Source organism: Ambystoma mexicanum, chromosome 7q, assembly GCF_040938575.1.
Source record: "Ambystoma mexicanum isolate Mex_15411 chromosome 7q, UKY_AmexF1_1, whole genome shotgun sequence".
Classification (NCBI taxonomy): Eukaryota; Metazoa; Chordata; class Amphibia; order Caudata; family Ambystomatidae; genus Ambystoma; species Ambystoma mexicanum.
The window spans coordinates 852,366,597-852,392,744 of NC_090941.1; the positions used below are offsets into that span (position 1 = coordinate 852,366,597).

General features: G+C 46.5%; 1 protein-coding gene across 5 annotated transcripts in view; it reads right to left on the bottom strand.

The window, feature by feature from the left end:
• Positions 1–26,148, bottom strand: part of DEUP1 (deuterosome assembly protein 1) — a 688,113-nt gene that overhangs the window by 194,407 nt on the left and 467,558 nt on the right. For all 5 annotated transcript variants that reach the window (XM_069639298.1, XM_069639300.1, XM_069639299.1 and 2 more), the window contains 2 exons: positions 6,416–6,502; positions 4,074–4,160 (listed from right to left, as the gene is read on the bottom strand). In XM_069639298.1, coding sequence (XP_069495399.1) covers positions 4,074–4,160; positions 6,416–6,502 — 174 coding nt within the window. The remainder of the gene's footprint in view (positions 1–4,073; positions 4,161–6,415; positions 6,503–26,148) is intronic.

The window sequence follows — 26,148 nt, forward strand, 5'->3', positions numbered from 1 at the left end:
ATGCCTCTGGAGGTTCCATGGGTCTGCTTTAGCGTTTCAGGATGCCTGCCTCCTTCTGTAGTTCGGAGTGAACTACAGGTGATCGACATGGAATGGATGCAGAGCCCCTTCTCTTATCCAAGATTCATTTTGCGCTCAAATCTGGGATAACCAATCGATGATCTGCTCTCTTGCATTCACGCCAGGCGTGGATCAATCCTGGCCCATGGTGGTTCCAGTCATTCAGGCATACCAGACATACTGGCACCAGTAGTGTGGATAGGGACCAGGCAGTCCCAATCCTCTCCTGGTCACTAGCACATGTGACATGCAGGAGCCCGTGAAAGTTGAGGTTTTCGCAGGAGGGTGCATGCCCAAATAAGGAATTCCCAGGTCTACTTGACCTGGTGGAAGGGAAAGGGACAAGATGGCCTAAGGACAGAACAAAAGACTCTGTGGCACGGCCATTTTTGGCACTGGCCACAGTCTTGAGCCAAACGCTGTAAACGCCATATGGTTAGTTAAAAAGAAGTAAATATATAATAAAAGTAAACTGCTTCCACCAGTTCATCCTAGGCACTCTTGTACAATCACCAAAAAATCCTTAGAGGGTGTCTAGGCTCATAAAACAAAAGGAACCCTATGCGTGCTACTGTAAGGTACTTGGCACATAGATAAAATGTTACCAACACATGGCAACATAATCAAAGACTAAGGGAAACATAGTTTTCCAGTACCGACAGTCTGAAGGACATGTCAGTTTCCCCATAACAGATGAGGAAAAGGCCAGGAGTGCAGAAGAAGGCTGTGCTCCACTGGAAAGTCTGCTTAGGTTAGCCAAACAAAAGCAAAACGTTTGAGGGGGTCCATAAATGAAGGGAAAATTGCACCTAAGGGAAATCTTTCCTAACACCAGGCATAAGGGAAAATCTGGTAAGGAGGGTGGGTATTGTTGAATGTCGACCTTCAAAGTAATGCATACATATATTTTGTGTCGCAGACTTCAGAAAAGCATCCTACGCCCAGAAGTTGGAAAGGATGGAAGCAGAGGCTGGCCGTTTGTTATTTTGTCCACGTTATCTTTCCCCTGCGAAGTGTGGAGATTGTACACTATTAGGGGGATTGTGGGGTTCAGCAACCTCTACAGGATCACCAACTGGGACCCGAAAGGATGAAAGGACCACAATGACTTCCTGTCCAGGTTGACATGGACTTCGAGGAGTTTACCCTGTCTCCCCTTGGAAATACTTTAGGGGAGATGGGTGAGGAGTTGGGGAGGCCCAAACGCTTAGCTCCAGGTCAGAAGAGTTGAGTTCATGAGTTGTGAAAGTATTAGATACCTCTAGTCAAGTTACTACATCCTGAGACATGGACTGAGAATTCTAGAAAGGAGGAGATGGTTGGTCCAATACGTTGTTCTGGGAGCTATCATGCTGTAACCCCCTAAGCTCCTCCCAAGGGATTTGGCAGTGGCCCCGGAATTACAAACTTTGATTCAGTTTTTGGCAGAATACAGTAAAATGTGTGACCAACAAGAAGGAAGAGATCTAGTTATTTATATCAGTCCGTTTAGAGAATTAGTATTGGAAATTGGCTAGCCTGAAGAAAAGAGGGTGTCTTTGTTTTACCATGGGTTGAGAGATGAGTTAAAGGATGCGTTGGCTGTCATAGTCGAAAGACCCACCACCTATGAAGATTTAAAACTTTTAGTAATGCAGGTGGATGGTAAATTGAGTAAGAGGAAGTCAGAGCGTAGGAGGTATGTTTTGGAGGGTAGAGGGCAACTGTCCAAAGAAGAGAGAGAAGGAAGGCAGAATAATCTTCATTTATATTGTGGGGAAGGTCACCTTTTGGGAAATTGTCCTCAAACACCCAAACAAAATCCTAAGGGCATTGGCAGAGGGTAACAAGTAGCAAACGTTCTGCAGACGGTTGTTCCGTATATTACCTTGAACCTATCCCTGTATTTGGAAGACACATTGAGATGTGGAGGCTCATGTGTGTTTGATTCAGTAGAAACAGGGAACTCTATTGATATTGACATAGCAAACCAATTGAAGGTACCCATTAGCGGAAGAATTGGCCTGAGCAGGTGAGAGCAGAGGACAGAACTCAAATATACACTGGACTTAAAACACATTACACTTTACTAGTAGAATTATTTGTGGCAGGCACACATTGGAAAGAGATAATTTTGAACTAATAGATGCCCCTCAGTTAAAGATTATTCTGGATATGCCGTGATTGACCTTACATAACCCTCTAAAATATTAGGCACGCAGGACAGCAACATTTAATTCAGAATTGTGTCACAAATCCTGTCTGAGGAATGCAGGGAATGATAAAAGTTGGAGCCTGTTTGGCAGGGGGAGTTTTGAATAGGCATTATGTAGGGGCAATTGTGGGAGAATTACTGGAATGTTATAGAGAATTTGAAGTGTTTGATGAGGGAGTTAGCTCCACATCGTCCCTATGATTGCAAAATTGATTTGGGGATTGGGCCATCAACAATTTGTAGTAGGATCTATGCCCTCATAAAGGCAGTTTAGAATTTCTACATGGTTCCATCCATGCTACACATTGTTGCACTCTGAACCAATCAATTCCCATTCACTATATCTCCATCTTGCAATGGGGAAATCCTTCTTTCCTGATGATGCACGGTTAAGGAAGAAAATAAGAGCTACAGAATCTTACATACTGCTTTCCCAATCCCAATTCCTAGCACAGTTACATTAATTTATTTGCCAAAATATTTGATTCCCTTTATGTGAGAAATAGCCTCCCACTTTGTGTGTAAAACGACCCACTCCCTTTAAATTCCTTGTCTGCCGTATAGGGTATAGAATTACAATCACAGCGCAATGGTCAATGTAAGGGGATGCCCATTGCATTTAACAAAATGAAATGTAAGCACTGATGTGTTAAAGTGCATAATTGCAATCAATATTTTGTGATTGAACTGAGAACAGGCACACTTACAGTGACATGTGTTGTACTTGGATAGCTTGGAGAGACTGTAAAGGTTTATAAACTTCTTTTAGATTCAAAAGTAATACCAAAGAGCATAAGTAATTATTAAATGCAGTAGTAAAGTGATCTGAAAAACAGAGACTAGAAGATGGCAATAGAAGTGTATTCCTAAGCGTCACATTTAAAACTAGCCAGATCAATGTTAATAGCAGAAACATTTTAATACGTTAGGTACAACACTAAGGGCCTCATTACACGGTAGGCGGTGAGCCATGTAAAATACCGGCACCGCCTTGGCGGAAAGGGGATTTACCGCCCCATTACAAGGTTGGAGGGGCGGTAAATCCCCCTTCCGCCATTGCCCTTCCCCATTCCCATTTCTGCCCCATAGGGCTCAATGGGAATGGGGAAGGCGCTAATTACGGCACCGCAATTTAGCGGTGCCGTAATTAGCTCCGAGGTCCCTTAGCGGGTTGGTATTTAACGCCTGCAAAAAGCAGGCGTTAAAGCTCCAACCCGCTAAGGGACCTCGTAGTAAGGCGGCAGGGATTTACCGGTACCGGTATTTTACCGGTACCGGTAAATCCCTACCGCCTACCGTGTAATGAGGCCCTAAGTAGCTATCCTGGTCTGAATCGATCAAAAATGAGGTCTGTGAGATGACTGGTTTAGTGAAAAGGTGAAGAGAAAATAGGGATGAGGTACACAACAGTTGATGGGCTATCTACGGAAGCATATGACATTGGCTCAAATATTGAATGCCACAGGGGTTCTACAATTTGGTTGCAAAGACACTGATTGTATGCTATATGCCCTTTTCACAATAGAGAGGCACACAAATGTGGGAAATGACCACACTATATAAGGCTTTTACCTCTGGAGGCCATCCAATGTTTACTTTCCTTTCCCTAATTCATTTTTTTAGCTCAGTGCACCTTCTCATGCTTTGTGCAATTTTATATGTTTTGTAATGTAGTTGTTATGCTGAAATAACTTGAAAAGAAGACTATGGCGTTTCAATGAAATACAAAATACAAAAAACATAACCAATTACATACTTTTGCAACTACAAACTAATTTTGAAAATGTATATTGCCCAATTTCTGGGAATTTTGTATTACCCTTATTCGCTCGTCCTCGAAATTATCTATCATCTCTGTAAAATGTTTTGTTTCCTTTTTTTGAGTATCTCGATTCTTCATGGAAGTCTACAAATAAATGAAATTGTAATTTAACAAAATACGTTCTTTGATATGCAGAAAAACAATTAAGCACATGTATCAAAAATCAGAAACTATGCAAAGGGGTCACAGATTCATAATAATCTTTAATAGATTTACACTGCCATAAACGTGGTGCAAAAGGGATCATATAACTATCTTCCTAATTTCTGAAAGCACCACATGACCAAAACATCTGGAACCAAGTGAAATAGAGGCGCGGTACAGATTGGTTCGCTGTGGGTGAGGGGGTGGTGGAGTGGGTTACTGCCCTGTGATTCGGGCAGATGTTTTTACAAATTGGAAAAGCCCAAGTGGGAGCCTCTGTACGAGACTGCCAGATGGGGTGGTTAATTTAAGCACCATTTAAGTCTTTAGATGTTTACTCCCAGTTGAAATGGCTTTAAGACTGTTATAAATTCACGTCTTTTGTGCCCTGCTTAGAAGACAAAGGGGTAGCTGAGACTAGATACCATTCTCCCTGAATCTATGAGAGAGTGGACCTATTAGGCAAACTGATGCTTTGTATGGCGTCTGCTTATGATGCTGTGCTTACCTCTACAAATGGCTCATCAGGCAATACGTCTGTCTATTGCACAAGCTCAACAAACCCTTAAAAGGAAATTGCATAGAGATTGCATGAGTTTTATAAATGAAGGTTCGATATGCATTTTGCATAAAAGAGGAAATGCTTTTGTAATAATGATTATAATTTGATACAACTCCCTACTTACTCCAGCTGTAAGGTATTCTTGCCACTTTCAAAAGCCCACTGCGGTTAAGCAAAAAGGCCATGGACTAGGAGCTCTGGTGCAGGGATGCCCATTTCAAAGCTATAGAACGGGAAAGCGGAATTGCGTGTTGAGCTAATCGAGGAATTGTTGTAGCAAAAGTTGCTGCTCATGTGGGGGGGTCACTTAGGACTAACCCTGGGGTTGATTTGCGCAGTTAAACCATGAGGGATGTTAAATGCTTACATAAGGCTCCGATTATCGCATGACACATATCCATACAGCTTTCTGCAATGTAGGCCTTCAAAGGTTTAAGATGAATCCTGGTTAGACGATTAAGAATGGTGCAGCTCAGATGAGGAGCAGATAGAGCGAAGGATGGAAACTGTTCCGGTGCGGCCACGCTGAACTCTGTGTACATGGTCTATTTTGGAAGTAAAGATGTTGGGGCGGAGGGTGGGAAAACTATATCTGGTGGGGATGGACACATGGATGCACAGAAAAGCCAAATATACACCAGAGTTTGCTTTATCTTGGTACCGATGGTATGAATGGTCAGGTTGCACTTGGAAGCTAAGGGTGCGGAAAAGTGTCTATAAATGGATTGTTCTGGCTGGACTGAACCAATAGCACACTGGAGTCTATTTCAACCTGTACTGCTGCTTCATAGCATGCTGGGTGATGCTTCTTTTCAAAGCAGCTCTATTGACCTCTGTAATGAAAGGCAGAGAATTTTGCAGAATCCACCAGTAATCCCCAGGCTGTCCATGCTGTCTGCCAGCCCTTCCATGAGGCATGCGATTAGCAGGGACGTGTGCTTTTATCACAAGCATCTGCACAGTGATTTCAGATTTTAACCTTATACGGTTTGCTTATTAAAGATTCAATTATTCATGACATAAGTTCTTTGTGTTTTGATTGCATCATGTCACTTCTTTTTTTTACATTTGTTAATTTGATAGTATAAGCTCAATAGTTTCATTAAAGCAGTTGCTGTTGTTTTACTAAACTTAGCAGTTACCCTGTTCTAACCGATCAACAATTGACGTCTAGTTGATGACTTCAGAAAGTTCAGGAGGCGTTGGGAAAAAAGGGCTGAGACATGCTGTCTAAGGAAAAGCAGCACATCTGCTAACATTTCAGATGCCTGAAGGGGTTCTACAAGGACATTTTGAAGAAATACTGGTTGTAATGTAGCCATTTTTCACACTAGAAAGATACAAAAATGTGGGGCATTACTAAACTATGAATGGCTTTTACCTCTGGGGACAATGCGATGATTATCTCCATTTCCTTCATTTATTATGTTAGCTCAGTGCTGTTCTCACCCTTTATGCAATTTGTTATATTATATTTGTTGATATTTTGATGGAATATCTTGAATAGAAGACTACAGGGTTTCAATGCAATACAAAAAAAACAAAAAGCATCAACGAACAAATGACACACTTGTTACAACAAACAGCTTTTGCAGAGCATCATATTCTGTTTTGAGAATATGTAACTCCTTACCATGGCTCGATCGTCCTCCGAATCGTCTGTCAGGTCTAGATAGTGTTTATGCTCCTTTTTTTGCACATCTCGATTCATCACTGAAGTCTGCAAATAATTGAAATTCTGTTTTAACATAATGCACTATTTGATATACTGACAAAAAATGAAACATGTATCCAAACTCAGAAACTGTAAGGAGCCTACAAAGTATATGTGCAGTTTTCTTAGGCTGTTTGCGCATTGGGGACGGAGCATGTGAGCATCCATCCATACCCTGTGACCACGTTAAAATGAAATATTGGGGAAGCAAACACAATATTACCTTCGTAAATGGAGCGATTTATGTTGCAGCCATTCTATTCTCACATCCAAATCATAAGCCTGCCCGTATCAGTATGTGCAGTAGGACCCCAGCCGGCCCATAGAGCTTGGGGTGCCCCAACAGCACTTTAAGATGAGTAGCACCACCCTCGAGATAGATGGGGATGCAGATTAATACTCTCGCATCAAATCAATAATGAAAATTTCGATAGTTTGGCAAAGGGAGTCTGTTTAATGACAAGTACAAAAACGGGGAGTTTATGAATCTGAGCAATCGCTCGATCTTCCTTCTCGCTTCAACTCTAGTTAATTTCATAAAAAACACATTATTTATACTAAAGACTCGTCATCACTGACGTGTAATGCTTAAATCTGGCATGCAATTCTATTTGTTCTAAGAAGGTAACTTTAATATAGGTGCTATATCTGTGTATGGTAACGAAGTGAGGGGACTGGATAAACAGTGTCAGGTGGGGCATCTAAGCCCTTCCTTCAAAATGGCTACTGTAGACGTCACTAAAAGTACGACGTCCCATTGGTTCTACTAACTATAGGACCCTAGACTACTTGGTCCACTATGATTGGGTTGGCATCCACTAGCTTAGCAGCGTGCAGAATAGCCGGCCAGGTGCAGGGAGTTCGTCTGCACCCCCAGCCTCCCTCCAATTATTGCAACAATAAATCATCTCTTCACTGGTCCTGTGTCAATTATTTCTTTGTATTTTGGCCTTGAGACGGCTTCTTGGTCTGGAAAAGTTAAGGTGTTTGGGCATGGCACAAGTCCATGCGTAGGTGTGAAAGTTTCATCCCTTCTGCTTGCTCGGTCACGTGATTCCAACACAGTGAAATTGTCTTATTCTTCACGCAATTCGTGCATTTGATTTCATTCTGCCAGCCATCTGCCATTTGTGGCTTATCTTGACCTTTCTGAATAGGATACTCTGTTCTTCTCTTCATTAATTGTATCCACTGTGGGTCGATTTCAGCCGATACGACCTTGACTTTTTGGCATGACTTGCCTTCGTCTGAGTTTCTTTCTGTCTTTAATTCTTGATTTGCTTGCTGCGAGGCTCTCCTCTTGAGACCTTTAATAAACTTTGGTTGATTCTGCTCTTGTGCTTAGTGGAAGTATAGGTGTATAAAGTGTTCTTTTTGAGGTAGATATGTATAGGTGACGCTTGCCGCAATCTATCTTACTATTAAGCTTAAGCAAGCCTCATGAATTCTTGCGGTTCCTTGCATATGTACACGTTTAAATTGGCTGAATATCCTCATCATGCTCATGGCATAAGTTTCCGACATTTGACATCAATTATTTAACTTTAGATTTGAGATGTCAGTTATCCATGATGTTTCGTCTCTGTTAATCATTCACAGGTCGTCATATCTTCTATATGTGAGTCAGTCCCGGTTCTTGTGACGTCACCATTCATCTTCTTTTAGTATCTTCTTGGCTTCTTCAGGTATTGCATTTTGACAATCATCATTCTGTCTCATTTGTCGATATCGTTTTCTCAATGGGTACCTCACTGTCCAGGTTTTCTTAGGTGTCGGTACTTCAATAGGTGCTGTCAGTCTGATAGGTACTGGACAGAGCCCCACTGCGGCTCTCTGCTGGTTTATTTGCTCATCATACATCACATATTTTGGTACTTCAAAATGGGCGGTTGTAGTGCAAAGTATGCTTGGGACCTCCTCTGCAAGTACATGGTTCAATGTTATCAACGAAAAGGTTACTTACAGAAGGGACAATTCCCCTTTCCTCCATACTCTAGGAATGTGCCACAGAATGGGGCTGATAACGGAGCATGTTGCAAATCAGCATTTAAATATAACTTTCCAGTAAGGTCCAGTGCATATGCCAGTTATATGACATGGTTGACAGAGTCCACCCTCCACAATGGGGTGGCGCTCCATATCAGCCAGTCGTCCAAGTACGGGTAGCTATGCATCTCCTTGTAGATGCAGATGAGACATCAGAACGTCCAACACCCTGATGAAGACCCGTGTAATAAAGCTTACTCCGAAGGGAAGTCCTTTGGAATGATAGTGAAAATTCTGCATCAAAAAGCCAAATAATTGTATCTGGTTTCCATATTAGTATGTGCATACATGCATCTTGCAGGTCTAGAGCACCCAACTGATATTCCGCCATAAGGGCCTATAGTATCTGTCCCAGAGTTATCACCTTGAACGTCTCCTTAGGGAGGAATTCATTGAAGCTGGAGAGGTTGAGTATAGGTCTGTATCCTACTTTGTCATTTTTGGGGAGTGTAAAGAAACAGGAGAAGTAACCATGTGACAAATGTTCCAATCGGATCTGCAATATTGCATCAAGCTTCAACAACTTTCAAATGTCTTTTATGATGTTCAATGAAAATTGTTGGGTGCAGGGTTAAGAGGGGGGACAGGGAAGGGGAAGGTCCGAATCCGCTTCTAACAACTAACATTTTCCAATGGTCCAAACCTATTTCCCTGCACGGTGGTGGAAGGTGGGGCACCCTGCCACTGACTGGTGAAAAGTGCAGCTGGCACTCGGAGAACGTAACACCTTCAGCTTTTAGGACTGGTTTGATGCAGTGCTCAAGAATTCTTTGCTGGTTCAAATTTGATTCCTTGCTTGTTGATTGGCACTCTGGCTCTGCCTGTCCAGGAAACCTCGGGAACCCGCCATCTGTGTGTTGGTTTCTCTGCTGTGATGATTGGGCTAACATAGCAACAGCCCTCATGAGGGCTGGAAGAGGGTGAGGCCAGAGGATGAGCAGAGCTGACCTTCTCCTGCACCTCCGGTAATAGCTTCATATACTGAGCCAGATTGCCATTCTGAGGTCCAAGCACAAAAACACATCCCTCTTACGGCCATGTCCACATATCCGGCCAAAGACTCCAACATGTCATGGATCACAACATTTGCTTCCTGAAATTCAACCAGGAACAGGACAGGTTTTGTGCAAAGTTATGTTATGTTATGTTACCTTCATTTGTATAGCGCACGGTCGCCTGAAGGCATCATGGCGCTGAGGAGGGAAGACTGAACAATTAAGGGAGGCCATAAAACAGAGAGCTAAAACAGGATGGTCTTAAGCGCTTTTCTGAAAGGTTGGAGGTTTTCCCCATGCTGGGACAACGAGGAGATCCGCTGTGGAGGAGCCTAAATTATGCTCTGGAAAGTAGCATGAAAATTTGGCCTGTAAAAACTCGGCCCCATGACCATGGATAGCCCCATGGACAATACACAAGGCCTTGAAGGAAACGCGCTGAGCAACCGGTAACCAATGGAGTGAACGCAGCACCGGAGTGATATGAGCTCTTACGGAGTGCCCGTAGCCAGCCTAGCTGCCAAATTCTGTATACACTGAAGCCGTTGAATCAGACCAGTAGGCTGCAACAGATAGAGAGAGTTGCAGTAGTCTAAGCGGGAGAGAACCAGTGCTGCGACTCCCGCAGGGTGCAGTGATGCGGGTATCATTGGTAGAACCTTCTTCAAGAACCTAAGATGGTGGTGACTTGCTTGACATACAACTGTGACTTGGTGTGACATAGAAAGAGAGGCAGAAAGAATAACACATAGATGTTTTACCTTGCTTACTGGAGTAGAGAGGGGACCCAAAGAGGCAGCCCAAAAAATAGTAGTCCATAGTGAGGTGTCTGGGGGACAGCCTACCATCAACACCTCGGTCTTGTCACTGTTGAGCTTGAGCCAGAGCTTGAGCCAGTTTTGGTCCATCCAATCGACGACGGCACTCAGACAGTCACAAATGCACGACAACACCCTTGCTTGATCCTGATTTAGACTTATCAAGATTTGGCTGTCGTCGGCAAACGAATAACAGTTGAGGCCGTGGGCACGGATAAGGCATACCAGAGCTCAGATATAAATGTTAAACAAGATCGGGGATAGAGAAGAGCCTTGCGGGACACCACAAGTGAGGAGGCAGGGCGAGGAGAGGAATGGAGGCATGGCTAAGGTCTGGGTGCGGCCTGATAGAAAAGAGGTAAACCAAGCATGAACTTGGCCAGATATTCCGATCTGTGCCAGGTGGGACAGCAGGATGGGGTGGTCGACCCTATCAAAAGCGGCCGAGAGATCTAAAAAAATCGCGCCCCAACCCCACCTGAGTCAACCATCCTGGACATATCATCTTGCACAGATACAAGCACGCTTTCAGTACGTCTGCCTGGCCGAACACTGCCTTTGCAGAATTAAAGACCTTAGAAGATTCCAGAAAAGAGGACAGTAGAGAGGTGATTAGTGACTCTAATAGTTTAGAAAGAAAATTAGCAGGAATCGTGGGATCGAGTGTGGGCTTCTTGAGAAGGGGGACAACCCTCAACGATTTCAGCTCTAAAGCTGAAGCAAAGTCTCCCTCTAGTGCCAAAACATATTATTGCAAGCCACAAAGATGAAGTCTGAATTAGCTTGACAAAGGTAAAGCACTGTTCAGGTAGTTCTTTCTTGCCTATAGCATCTAGTGCTTTCCCCCTGCCCAAAGGTGTTATGGAATGGCCTGTGAGTGGAAGATGAAGCCAAGTGCAGTTTCCCTTGTGCCAAGAAGGCTCAAACTACCACTCGGTGGGCTTGCGGGTTGGAGCTGACACAGGGAATCTCGGTTCGCTTTTGTGTCTAGCAAGCATTTAGCCCACGCCTCGTATTTGTTGGTGCCACATCATAGGCTTTTGCCATATCTTTTTGGCCTCTGGCAGGATGTCCAGCTGATGACAGATCCCTGTTCTGCACGGCTTTCACATGAGGACTTCGACCAGTACCCTGGATTCCATTGGAGGTGTGTCTGGGAGAGGGAGCACAAGGGACTCCCATGATATCAGCCATTCTATCATCTGATAGTATTTGGAATTTCATCCTGCTCGTCATTTTTCACTCACGTCTAGAGCATGGTCAGGGTCTGTGGGCATTGGATCCTGTGGTGTGAAAGCTGAGGTGATGAGCGGCAAGTAGGGGTTGTAATCCCTCCTGGCGTAGAGATCTGTGACTGAGCACTGGCCTGTTTTTTTTTAGCATTATTAAGCATTTCAGCAATCAAACAAAGAACACCAGGTAACCCCTGGTTACATCAATAAGAAACACCAGTACAAGAAAACAAGAAAAAATGACCCCCACCCCACCGTTCCCTCCCACCCGCACATGACTATGCCAGGACTAACCAGGCCATGGGTATGCAGAGCAAAGGCACAGAACAGGACACAAAAAAAGACCCAGAACACAATGACTGACATAGCAGGGTCAGGGCAACCACCAGGGCGCCGGGAAAACAAATGAACGGCATGGGTGTAATCAAGAGAATCTCTATGGGGTGGAGGGAAGGGGCCGTTCCTACTATATCCATGATCCAACTAAGCAGCTCAGCCCAATACACCTGGATGACCAGACATTCCCACCACAAATGGAACCAGGTACTGCGCTGCAAGCACATTCTGGGGCATAACGGGGACACCCCCTCAAACATCTCAGCCAGGGTGGCAGGGGGACGGTACCAAGAATGAAGCACTTTAAAGCCATGCTCCATGGCCAAAGTATACAAAGACCCAGAGAAAATGGACCTAAAGATCACCCTCCTAGTGGGCCCCTCAAGGACTATTCCCAGCCTTTCATCCCATAGCCGCTTAAATGCCTGCCTACCCTCCAAATTGGCTGTGATGAGAATTCTGTAGCTCCTAGAGAGGGAACCCTTTCTAGACTTGGACTCTGCAATGACTCTCTCGAAGGGGGATAGGGGGCGAGACAGGCTAGCCAGCCACCTGGGCTGGGTGAGGATCCCTTAAGGCGTAAGTACTCAAAAACAGAAACCTGACTGCCCCCCCAATGCTTCCGACAGTTTGTTGTGTTCAATGAAGACATCCTGGCGGACAAGCTGACGCCCCCGCTCCATCCCCTTATCTGACCAAGCCTCGGAATTACGAAAAAACCCTAGAGCCGAGATCAAAAGGAGGACCCCAGAGGGACGTCAGGGGCGAGGGCCAGGAAGAGAGCCGTTTATTGTCCTTATCTGGCTTCCACAACGCCTATAAGACGGCAAGGGTTGGATGATTCTTGAGTTGCAAAGGGAGGGATTTAGTGGGAGCCCACAGGAGGTCCCTAACTTTCTTCGGATGAGCATGAACGTCTTCAATGTAAGCTCAATAGGTCCCCATATCATCTCTCATATGTTCTAACAGTACTCGCAACTGGGCTGCCTTATGGTATAACCTAAAGTCCGGGAGATCAAAACCCCCACACACTATCTGAAGAGTTAAGGTCGAGACCTTAACTCTGGCCCTTTTGCCGCCAGATGAAACGGAGAACCCGGGCCTGCAACACCCTGAAGAATGCTTCCGGGATCACAATTGGAAGGGCGGAGAAGAGGTATAAGAGCTGGGGAAGGACATTCATTTTAATTGTAACCATGCGACCAAACCACGAGAGAGTGAGGGGGGGCCAGCGTACCAGGTCCTTAACGATTTTCGCCAAGAGAGGAGGAAAATTGGATTCAAAAAGCTTGCCAAGGTCCCTGGGGATGGAAGCACCTAAATATATGGTGGACACCCATTCTATTCTCATTCCCTGCACCTAAGATTTCCCTCTGATTTCTGTATCACCACCACCCATTGGCATTATGCTGGATTTAGATATATTGACCTTGAGCCCCGAAAAAGAACCATACATTCTGATGAGCTCAAAGAGACGGGGAAGAGAGTCAAGGAGATTAGTCAAGTAGACCAGGATGTCATCAGCGAAAAGGGATAATTTAAATTCAAGTTCGCCACATCGAATCCCTGGTCCAAACTTATTGCAATAGCCAAAGGCTCCATTGCCAGGGCATATAATAGAGGAGACAGGGGGCACCCCTGACGGGTGCCTCTGGAGAGGAACAGAGATGACGAGATGGAACCATTAACCAATACTCTTGCCACGGGACCATTGTATAGGGCTGAGACCCACCCACAGAACCTGCTCCCCAAGCCCATTTTCTGCAGCACCTTACCCATGTAAGGCCATTCGACACAATCAAAGGCCTTTTCTGAGTCCAATGAGAGGAGATAGGCCTCCACGTCCCACCTCGAAACTTCGTGCATGAGATCCAGTGTCTTTCTCACATTGTCTTCCCCTTGCCTACCAGAGATAAAACTGACTTGGTCACCATGCACCAGTGTTGGAAGATGCTTAGCCAGCCTGCTAGCAAGGAGTCCGGCCAGTATTTTAACATCAGTGTTAAGAAGAGAAATTGGACGATAAGATTGACAATGGGTAGGGTCTTTCCCTTCCTTCAGGAGAACCACGACCAGGGCGGACATCATAGAAGGAGGGAGAGCCCCCGTGACCAGCGCAGAAATAAACATTTTAGCCAAAAACGGGGCCAGGACCGAGCAGAATGATCTAAAGAAACGAACTGTGAATCCGTAATCACCAGACGTAGTGATAGTGAAGAGATAGTATCTATTATTTCCTGCGGCGTGATAGGGACTTCCAGGGGTTCAGCCCTCTCAGGGGTGGGGGGAGACAGGGGATGGGAAGAGAATCCAAAAACCAATCAATATCGGTACCGTCCCCCGTATAACCCGAGGAATAAAGACGCTCATAGTATTGCAGAAATTGCTCCGCTATCCCGTCATCCCTTGTAACCTTCTCTCCCTCATGGGACCAGATGGCATCCACCCTCCTATTATTTCTGAGTTCCCTCAACCTCCAAGCCAATATCCTGTCTGTTTTTTCCCTCCTCTCCATATACTTCTGCTTTAAAAAGGCGAGCTTCCTCTCCGTCTGACCTACCAAGAGAGCTTCCAGCTTCGACCTTAACAGCTGCAGCTCCGCCCATTTACCTTGGAACATCTGCAACCTCAATTTCCCCCCTGGTTGAATGGAAGCAATCTTCGCTCTAAGTTTTTTCTCCTCACCGGCCCTTTCCCTCTTCCTCCGCGCACCCATCTCCATGAGGATGCCCCTGATGGTAGCTTTGAACGCCTCCCAGACCCCCGAGACGCCCACCTCTCTGCTATCATTAATAGCAAAATACTCTTTATAATGGCTTTCAAGAGAGACTGCCTCAATTCTTTATCCTGCAGCAGGGAATCATTGCACAACCATCGACTTCCAGATGAGGGGAGAGAATGGACTCTCAAACAGAGCCTAACTAAATCATGGTCAGACCACTGAATGGTTTCTACCCCAAAGTCCGTTACATGCTACCGGAGCAACAAATCTATCAGATGTAATCTATCCTGGAAAGTGTTGTGTGAGGCTTAGAGAAGAATGTGAAGAGCGGGTCGTGACCCTGCTCCACTGTATGTGAGTCCAACAACCCCAGCTCCACATTAACCCTATGAAAGGTGGCTGCCAGCTTCCTCTGAAGGTGCAGATCGGCACCTGAGTTGGGTGACTTCCTATCCCTCTCAGGATAGAGAACCATATTAAAATCCTCCCACCCCCCACCAAGAGAATACCCTCTGAGAAACCCATAATCTTCTCCCTCATCCACTCCCAGAATAGATCTTGTGCCTCATTCGGGGCATAGATGCACACCAAAGTCACCGTCCTACCCCTCAACTCCCCCTTAACCATAATATATCGACCCTCATGATCGGAGCGCTGAGCTCTGGGAGTAAAGTGGGCCTTGGGAGACACCAGGATCGCAGCGCCCCGCTTTTTTGAAGCATAAGACAAAGAAAACATGTGCTGAATGGCCCAAGCCCTAAATTTTGGTTCTTTCCCCTTAATCCAGTGGGTCTCCAGTAGAAATAAAAAGTGGAGCTGGAGCCTGTTAAACTCTCTAATAACCATTGACCTTTTAGTGAGTGAATTTAACCCCCGTACATTTAAGGACCCCACAGTGAGTGAGTGAGACGCATCAACCATCGTAAAAAGGAACCTCTCCCACAATCTCCCCAGGGGAACCTACACTGCCCCGTGTTTCCTGCTGCACGCCAGTTCACCAAAAATGGCCCATAAGTACCCATACATCCGAAACAACCTTCAAAACCTAGCATACATACCAAGCAAACCCAAAAAACTAACCCAGGAAACCCCCCCCACCATCCCTCAAACCCGAGCGCCTGGACACCGAACGACGAGGACATAGTCGCCAGGCCAGACCACCTGCATCCTCCCCCACCGGACTCACAAAGACAACAACCCCCATAACAAGAGCCCATCACCCCAAACCGAACTCACCCAAAGAGTGAACCTGCACAATTGGCCCATACCCCTGGCCCCCACCCCCACAAGAAAAAACAGCATCAAACATACTACCGTAGTCTCTCTCATTGCCGCTTACCCCTAGTAAGACTCCCAAAACCTCCACTCTAAACTCAGAGAAACAAGGGGACACCTCCCGGCAAGACTACCAGCCATTTGGTCAAGATACCCGCCGCACCCTACAAGTGGCTACCAACCACCCCCTCATTTAGCATCAGACCCAGGGGAAGGTGGGGCCACCTGCCGAAATTTTCTATTCCCCTGGAGACCACTCGAGTGACCATTTGAAACCTGAGAAGGCCCCACCTCAGCTTCCTTGACCTCCCAATTGCTCTCGGGGGCTGAGTCTCCCAGGAGTTCTTGGGCCACTCTACGGATGTCATCCTCCGTCACCGTATTTATAGCCCTCATACTCAAAAGAAAGAGAAAAGGGATGGCCCCACTTGTACCGAACCCCCTTAGGTTGGAGCCATTTCGTTAGAGGGGCACAAAGTCGTCTCCTCGCTAGGGTGAGAGCCAAAAGGTTTTGGCAGATAGAAATGTTTGCGGCACCCCACTCGACTGGCCCCCTCTTGCGTGCAGCTCAAGAATCTTACACTTCTCTGAATAATAGCGGAAACGCACAAGAATGGACCTGGGACCCCTGGCAGAGGCACCCGTCCTATGAGCTCTGTCGATGGTTGGCTCTGTGGTGTTGGAGTCATTAAAAAGCTTGCTAATAATCTCATTGACTGTTCTGAGAATGTCGGACTGCGTTTCCCCTTCCCGATCCAGAATGCCCAAAAACCTCAAGTTGCTACGACGCTCCCTGTTTTCCAGGTCGTCAAGCTTTAACATTCACTTCTCTTCTCTCCATTCCAATTCCGACAGGCGCATGTCCATCTGGGTTTCCAAGGTGTCAACCGACATCTGGTTTGTCTCAAGCGCTTGGACGCGGTTGTCCAGCGAGTCCACTTTCTTGTGCAGGGTATCCAGCCTCTTACCAATATCCACCCTAAAGCCACGAATCTCCACCAGAAGAGCCGTCATAGTTTTGTTGACCGTCTGGGCGTCTATCCTTTCCGGCTGCATAGGGTCAGATGCTCTGCCTGCCTCCATAGTGCTATCCGAAGAATGGCAAAACTTTTGTAGCGTCTGGGCCCAGCTCATGAGCACCTGAAGTGGGCAGGCGCCCCTCGAAGGGTCAAAAGGACCAAACCCTGTGGGCAAATCAAACCAAATAATCCAGCGGGACAAGGCAGGGGCCTGTTGAAGCGATAGCCACAAGTGAAGAAGACCCCTGGAGCGAGTATTGTTGCCAGAAGATTATGAAGTCCCAAGGGGCCGGCCGGTCCAGCTGCAACTTCAGGTTCGATCGCTTTAACCCCTCCCCAGCAGACTCCGGGGAACCACAGGATCAGAGCCCGGGAGCGTAGGCGATAGGGCTGGATCCACAGCTGGACACTGCGCAGGTACAGCAGGATTTTCCACCCCCACAGATAACGCCTCTGCTCCTTCTGTAGTGGGGGGTCCGGCCTCTCCCGCCCCATCAGATCACCAAGCCTTGAATATGAATCGGGATGAGAGGACCGAGGGGCCGATGTAACCTGCACAGCTAAGCATCAGTAGAAGAAAGAAGAAAAAAGGGTCCAAGAATTGCTGCACCACCACACCAGTCGCGGCCCCTAGATCACGCTGGCATCCGAGCCAGGTCCCACCAAGACCAGGGTAGGGGCCCCAGCCCACCACACTTCAGGGGAAGGGCCACTAATGAGGTGGGGCTACGGCGGCTAGGGTCCCCAGACCATGCAGAGACCCCCGCAACGGCTCTCCTCCAGTGGACACCGCAGGGCTCCGCCAGCAAGACCAGCACCAGTTCCTAAAAAAGGCCCTCCTATCCGGGGCCCCCAGGTGAAAGCTTCACAGATCAGCAGGGTACTGGGATCCCGTGTGGGAAGGGAGGACAATGGCGGCTCCTCAACAAACGCCTCCAAACTTCAATCAGGACCGCGGTGAGAGGCGGGGTGGGGGGCTCACAGGGCACTCTGGATTCCACAGCCCAGCCCGACTATTCACGGCTCCTAACACAGGAGCCCCGACCAGCCACCGCACCGCCCACCTCCAACGGAGCGGGGCAAAACTCCACAGGTCCCTCGCAGCTCCTCCCCTGCTGAAGCCACTTACAGGTCCTCCGTGGGCAAGAGGATTGCATCGCCCCCCCTTCAGCCAGGCTCCACAGGGCTCCAAACAGGCCCGCAGCGAGGGGGGGAGCACCAAGGCCAGTAATGCCGCCCGCTCCTTCTCCACTCCGTCGCGAGCACACCTGCCGGCTCGCACCAGGCTCGCCACAGGCCTCCTTAGATCCGGGGAGGGCGACCAGCTCCACAGCAAACACGGCCTCCCCGGCCGGCAACTCAGCGGGGCAGACCAAGTTCCAGTGCACCCGAGGCCCTTGCACTGCACCGCGGCTCCGGGACAGCTATTCACCCAGACGCGGCTTCAGCAGCAAAAGGCGGGAACTCTGCCCCCAGGCTTGATCTCCGGCACCACTCCCCCCCGAGACCCCAAACCCGGCTCCCCAGGTACTCCAGGGGTTCAGGCAACACACAAGGGGGTCAGGTACCAAAATCTACATCCAGTGAGGGAGACCGACGGAGATGTTTCAGAACATCTCTGCGCCCCCGGGTGGCTCCGCGCTGGCCTGTTTTGATGCTGATGGTGTGTAGGATTTCTAGCATGATGTCCTTGAAACATTCCTTGCGTCTGGACTGGTCAGGGAATGTTAGAATCTGTTCATTAGGGACTCGTCTCCTAGACACGGTAGATTCCTCTGCCCCATTCTTGTCACACAAATAGCCTCTTGTGTGCTCTGGCCTGCTGTAAAAAACATAAATATGCATGGGTCTGCCAGAATGGCGAACTGAGAAAAGGCTCCTGGATAGGTGTGTCCCACTCCACCCAGTACACAAAATAGTATGGAAGAAATGTCTGGACCTGAGCTGGAATTGAGGAAATGGGAGGGGCAGGGGTCCAGGTCTTCTGTGTGTCTGGGGCCTGCCACTGACCAGCTAATACATGCCATTTAAGCAGTTTCTGCATACTCACCATGCATAGACCCTTGCCCGGAGTCTGGAAGGGCACCTCAGGCTATGAACAAGGTTACTCAGCCACAGCAAGAGCCCGGTGAATGAGTGCAGATATTTAAAGCCTGCACCGTGACTTGGGAGTGTGTGGCACAGCAGGTAATCAGACGTACCCCTCCCATGCAAGCACTGGGTAGATTTGTGTTTTTTGCACTTTCTGTGTTTTATGCATGGCGAAGGACTATGTCCCCTCGCTGTGCAGAGAAAAAGAGCCCACCAGAGCGTGGGGTTGTGCACTCCTTGCTGTTAGGAATCGCATCCCTTTCCCTCTCGTGCCAGTGTTCCTTGAAGTGGGGACGGGGAACAGGGGCATGCATACAAGGTGAGGCAAGAGCTCCATCCCAGGCCAGTGTTCCTTTGAATGAGCACGCGGTATGGATGAGATGCTACACCAAATCCCTCTTCAACCACCTCGACTCACTCCATATCAAGTATACAAACTATGCTGACGACACACAGATTCTCATTTCTCTTACCGGCAACCACCTCATCAACAAGAAGAACGTCAATGCCATCTAGGAAATTATTCAAACCTGGATGACCATCCACCGCCTGTGTCTCAATGACGACAAACCGGAACTCCTACTTGTAGTCAACCTCGCCCCTCTCGTCAAACTGATTCCATCCTATCGCTCATTCCCCACTGACAATCATGTCATTCTCATCTCTCATGCTGTCAAAACACTCAGAGTCTAATTTGATGCCACCTTCAATATGGCACAAAACATCAACGTGATTGCCTCCTCCACAGCATAGGCCACAATACTCATTAATGCCAGCAGATCCTTCCTCTCCACCAACAGACAACTGCCTCTCTATCGCTCGTTCACTTATCAGCGCCAAGCTGGATTACTGTAACATGCTCCTTGGAGGCACCTCCAAGAAAAACATAAATAAGTTGCAAATCATTCATAACAATGCCCTCCAGGTTGCCTTTGGCCTCAACAAATCCGACCATGTTTTAGCAGAGAGAAAAAGGCACACTGGCTACCTGGCAGGTTCCTCCCTCTGGCACAGCCTCCCTTCCCCCATCAGCATGAGCCAGATCTTAAGTTCTGGAAACGTCTCAAGACCTTCCTATTCTGCTCTTCCTTCTCTCTTCCCCTCCTGTGCTAATGTCCCTCTGCGACTGGGGCCTGGTCGCTTCTGAGTCATACAGGGGCCAGACCACACCTCTACCAGCCACACCCAGCATCCCTTGCCAACACTTGCTCTTGATCACCCTTCCCCAGACTAGACCTAACCGGTCCACCCTGTCCATCACACTCATCTTCCCTTACCCTCTCTTCCCCCTGGCAATTTCTATTTGGCACCCCCAGCACTTACTCACTCCCCACCCCCAGGCACCCCAACCCTGCACTTCTCCCTCTCCTGCACTAACTAACCTTGACTTACACTTGCGCAGTAGGATTGTCACAAGGCCAATATAACCGTTTTCATTATTTTTCTTTCCTCTGCCACCCCCAAACCGCAAGGATTCTACCCTAGTTTTTTGCGTTCTGAGAGTGTCGCATAAACCTTTGTCCAGATGTAAAAGATTAAGGTTAATGATAGAGAATTTACAGAGAGTGGTTATTGGTCTGCAAGAAAGTAAGGTTCAGATGAAAAAGTTTGCAGATCGCCATCGGAGTTTGAGTACTGAATATCAAGTGGGGGACAAGGTTTGGTTGTCTACTAGATATCTTTGGCTAAAAGGGAAGAATACATTCATTTCAAGGTTTGTGGGACCTTTTGTGGTAGAAAAAAAGTGTTCAATCCAGTGGCGGTGAGATTGAAAATGCCTACAGAACTAAGGGTCCATCAATCTTTCCATGTTAGTTTATTTAAAACCCTCTGTAGAGAATACCAGAATACATTCCACCCCGCTCCTAGTTGTGGTTAAAGGGACTACTGAAGAATTTGAGGTGAAGGCTATCTTAGATTCACTGGGAAGTAGGGATAGGTTTCAATATTTGGTGGACTGGAAGGGGTTTGAACTGGAAGAAAGAACCTATGAATGTTCATGCGCCTAGGTTGGTGGCAATGTTTCACAGAAGAAATCCTAGAAAACTAGGCCATGGGACAGGGTCGTGCGGGAGGGGGAAGGGGGATACTGGCAGGCATCAGGGACTAATTTCCGAAGGACTTCCCCACAGGCACTAGTTCAGTTACTCAACCAGTTTGTCTTTGGCAATCTTAGAATTTTTGTCAAGGAAGAATGGTAGGATTATAGCGTTGGATTGTTGGTGTTTTTATCCTTGAAATTCAATACAGACATTGGAAAACAGATCAAACCAAGATGGAGGATCTGGAACTTTGGACAGATGACTCTAACCTCAAGGCATTCCAAACTGTCTTTCATCGCTGAAGACAATAATTTGAACTAGCTCTGAAGAAAATGCAGCCAAGTTTAAGGTCTATTTCGACAAACACAGGAGAGTGGAGTAGCAGGAAGCAGCAGGAGAGTTTCAGAAGCAGCTGTTCGGAAGAGATAACTGGTGGGAGTGCAGCAATTTGTTTTGTAACAGTTTGAACAGTAAATGTGGATGCGTCATTTTAAACAGTCAGTTTGTTTCCTTAAAGAGTTTCAGGCATTTAAACAATAGCAGTGTAACGTTATGCAGTTGAGGAAAATACAGCAAAGTGGAGATTTGAGGGTTACCCTTTTTATGTTTGTCCGGTGCTGTCTACAAAGGTATTTTGTTCTTGATAAGGAACATAATTAGAAACATAAGTAGCGTAAATAGTTTGATTAACCTGTTGGAAGTTATTCCTTTAATAAGACTAAGTGGTGGAGTAGATGAGAAGCTTGGCGTGCGTTTTTCGGAAATGCTCCAACGTGCTTGACTAAGATGTGGTGTTGCTAGAGAGACGTCAGGCAATGCATGTTTCTCCATCTTGAAGTCGCGAGCCGTGCATGTGTAGAAACAGGCGTGGGGCTAGTTATCTGGCAGTTTAAAACATTTCCATATGTGTAAAGAGACGAAGGATCACCTGAGGCAGGCAAATGCGTGGATCCAGAGTCAGCAGCATTACTGCAGGCGCGCCGATCCAGTGAGAGAAGGGCAGAAGAAGGTTATTACTGCAGGCATGATGATCCAGTGAGAGAAGGGCAGAATGGAAGGAGAGCAGTTTGCCGTCGTGTAAGCTGAATGTGTGGCACGCGCGCGTGCATACCAGAGTCATTATCCAATGTGTGACTGTGACTGACTATATTTAAAACGTTCATAGAGTAAAATAAATCAGTTCTTAGATGAAGCTAGTAGATAATGTCTCTGAAAAAATGATTTTGTAAATATTAGATGGCTAGCACGTAGGAACTCAAAAGCAACGTTACTTCTTTTAAGAGTACTCTTAGCAGTACTAAAGCAAATGCTAGTGAAAACTTGTATTAGAGTTTTCTTGGCAGAATGTAATACGAGTTAGGCTATTGGTTTAAAACAAGACTGCTTACTCTCTGTTCTCTCCTCTTCTCCCTGTCTCCCTTTTCCTATCTCCTCCCCTTACTTTCTTCTATGCACTTACTCCATCAGAATTGTCCCTGGACCTAGTATGATAGCAACCTCGACTGCCTCCTCTCCCTGCCCCTTAGTTGTCCCCCCGCACCCAGCACTGAAATGTCGTCAGGCCTAGTATGATAGTCGCTTGTTTTGTTCCTTCCCTCCCTTTCTGCACCTCTCCCCCTCACCTTTTGTTTTTCTCCGGCTCTACCAGAAATATCATCAGGCCTAGTATGGTAGTCGCCTGTCTGTTTCCATTTCCAGTCCACTCTCCCCCTCCCTTCCTTATCTATGTCTTAGCTCTTGCACTATCTGAAATGTCGTCAGGCCGAGTACGATAGTTAATTTCACATCCTTACTGTTTGTTTGTTTGTTTATTTATAGTACACACCAAACCCGGAGGTATCTGGGCGCATTAGAAGTATATTCATGTTCATGGTTACAGAAAGGGCAGTACACACAGTAAATACAGAAAAGGCATAGTATATACATTTAGATACACAACATTATCTGGAGGCATACTATGTACATTTAGATACACAACATTATCTGGAGAGAGATATATACATGTAGATGCACAGTGGGGACTACAGAAAGGGAATAGGGAAGTATGAGATAAGGGGCGATAACGGGATTACACAGTAGAGGATATATACAATACGTAGCACAAGGGGGAATGCACAGTCAGTCCATGCAGTCGAGGAGGTGGCTGTAGCCAGGTATAGTGTTACTGTACATGGTTAGAGTTAGGGGTCTGCTGGGGTGCGTCTTTGGAAATAAGCCAAAGTTTGATGTTTTATCTGAATTTGTAGAAGGATTGATCGTAGTGTCAGGGGAAGGGAATTACATAATTGGGCAGCCATAACTGGGAAACCGCTACCCCCTACTTTTTTTAGTTTGTACCTGGGCACTCTTAGGAGGCCAGAAGTGGACGTCCCGTTGGGTTGAATGGAGTTGTTTTTGGGGAATCTTTCTGCAACGTATTGAAGGGCTGCGTTATTGAGGCATTTATGAGTCAGGGAGACTGAGCTGAATTCTCTCTTGGATAGAGAGCCAGTTGTTATTGCGCCTAATTGCTGAAATGCGATGCCGTCTGGAAATGCCCAGGGCAGTTCTAAGGTGATTGTTCCGCAGGATCTGTAGTTTGTTGGTGATGTATTTACTGGCACCTAGGTATAGTGCATTGCAGTAGTCGATTTTAGATAATACTAGCGCTCAGGCTAGGGTGATGCAGCTTTTCGAGGAGCGAAAGGGTTTGCAAGAATGAATAATCTTGCAGGTATATGCTGTCGCCGAGGCTGTTGCACTGACCTGTTTGCGCAGACTCAGGGAAGAGTCTAGGTAAAAACCCAGAGTTTTTACTTCATTAGCCACCTTTGTGTCATTTCCATCAATGTTCAAGGATAGGTATTGGTTGCTCAGTTTTTTCGTGTTGGCAGGAGAGGTTAGAAGGAGCAACTCGGTCTTCTCATCATTCAGGCACAGACCATGAGTGGCCATCCAGGACTGAATGATGAGGCAGATGTTATTGATAAAAGCAAGGTCCTTGTTGTAGTCTCCTGCCAGGGGCAAGAGGATCTGGATGTCATCTGCATATTTAGTGTAGGTGACACCCAAATGGCCCAGATCATCAAACAATGGTTTGGTGAACACTTTGTACATGGTAGGTGATACGCATGAACCTTGTGGGACACCACAGGAAATGGGGATGGGATCAGCTGCTGCCGAGGCTGAAAAGACTCTCATGGATCTATTATTTAAGAAGGATTGGATCCAAGCCGTTGCTTCTGTTGAAAAGTGGGCCGCAGTGGATAGGTGTCTGCATAGCACCTTATGATCTACCAGATCAAAGGCGGCCAACAAATCCAACAGGAGCAAGAGAGCTGGTTTCCCTTTGTCGTTCAAGTCATCAATCTGGATCTTCAAGTCAATCAGGGCAGTTTCTGTCCCGTGTTGGGGCCTGAAGCCAGATTGGCAGAGTCTAAGTAGCTCTTTGGTCTCCAGGTACTTTTGAATCTGGTTGTATGCAGCCTTGTCAATGATTTTAAGAAGAAAAGGGACAGTAGTGATGGGTCTGAGGTTGGTGGGGATGCTGGGGTCTACTGAAGGCTTTTTTTTAGAAGTGGGAGTACCCCTGAGTTCTTCAGGTTGGTTGGGAAGGTGCCTGTGCGAAAGGAGGCATTGATAAGTGTGGTGATAAAGGGGGCAAGTTCTTTGGCAGCATCTTTAATGACAGATGCTGGGCAGGTATCACCTTGACAATTGGAGGGTTTGAGTAAAGCAATAATGTGTATTACTTCTTGGGTGGACACTGAGGTGAATCTAAAGCGCTGAGGTGATTTTAGGGGGGTAGGAACATGTTTAGGTATATTAGGTTGGGGTAGCAGATTCTGTTTTTTGGCAGCTATTTTCTTTTGGAGCAGAGTGATTTTGTTGGTTAGAGCTTCTTGAATTTTGGTGCACCAGATCTTGTCCTTGGTGCAGTTGCAGTTCTCTGTAGTAGTGATGGGGATTCAGGCTCTCTTAGAAAAGTGAATAGTTCTCAGGAATTTGAACTCACTTTCTCAATCCTGTTATTGTAGTGAATAGTTCTCAGGAATTTGAACTCACTTTCTCAATCCTGTTATTGTAGGTATCCCTTTTTGCTAGCAGAATTTCGTCTTTGTATCTTGCTGAGATTTTGAGCAGGATGTCTTTGTTGACGGTGGAGGGATTATTTTTCAAAGTTGTCTCATATTTCCTTTTTTCATTTCTTATTGCTTTAAATTTGGGGGTGAACCACGTGTTCAGGTGTGCTTTAGGGTTGCTTTTGCATATTTTTAAAGGGGCAATGCTATCTAGAGATGTGGTCAAGGTTTTGTTATAAAGGTCCACCAGTTCAGCCGGGTCAGAGAAGGCTAGGGAAGGTTTAAGTAAGGGTTGGAGGAAAGGTATAAGTTTATCCGCTGTAATATTCTTTTTGTTCCTAGTTGGAATGGTTGGAGCAATAAGATCTTCTTTATTAGGAAGTGTACAGTCTTGAAGATTAAATGACAGTAGGGAGTGGTCGGTCCAAGGTTGTGGCTCAATAGAAGTGATAGTTGTGATACAGTTAAGGTCCGCTACCCAGTCAAGGATTCTTCCTTTGTCATGTGTAGGGAGTAAGACTCTTTGAGTAAGGCCAAGTACAGCCAGGGAATTGGTTAAGGACACAGCAAATTGGTCTGTGGGGTCATTGAAACCTAGGTTAAAGTCGCCTAGTATGAGGATTCGTGAAGAAGGTGGATAGAAGTGTATTGATTTCTTCTTCGAAGGAGCCCAAGGGTTCAGGGGGGTCTATAAATTAGATGCATTGTTATAGTGCATGAATTCGTGAGGGGAAGTTTCACAGTCACTGTTCATGGCCTGTAAGAATGTCATTGTATTTTCCCTTGTCTTGAAGCGCTTTGAAACACATTGTGTAAAGGCGCTATATAAATAAACTATCATATCATACCATATCAAGGCGCTTGGTTAAATTCAAGTGGAAGGTTCAGGCCCACACTGCTTATCAAATTACAAGAATGTGGACTTTCTCTAAGAAAGCTTTTCTGTCGGAAACACAGGTACAAGAGGGGACTGTGGGGGGGGGTGGAGAATGTAAAGTAAGTGGGACTTAATAGG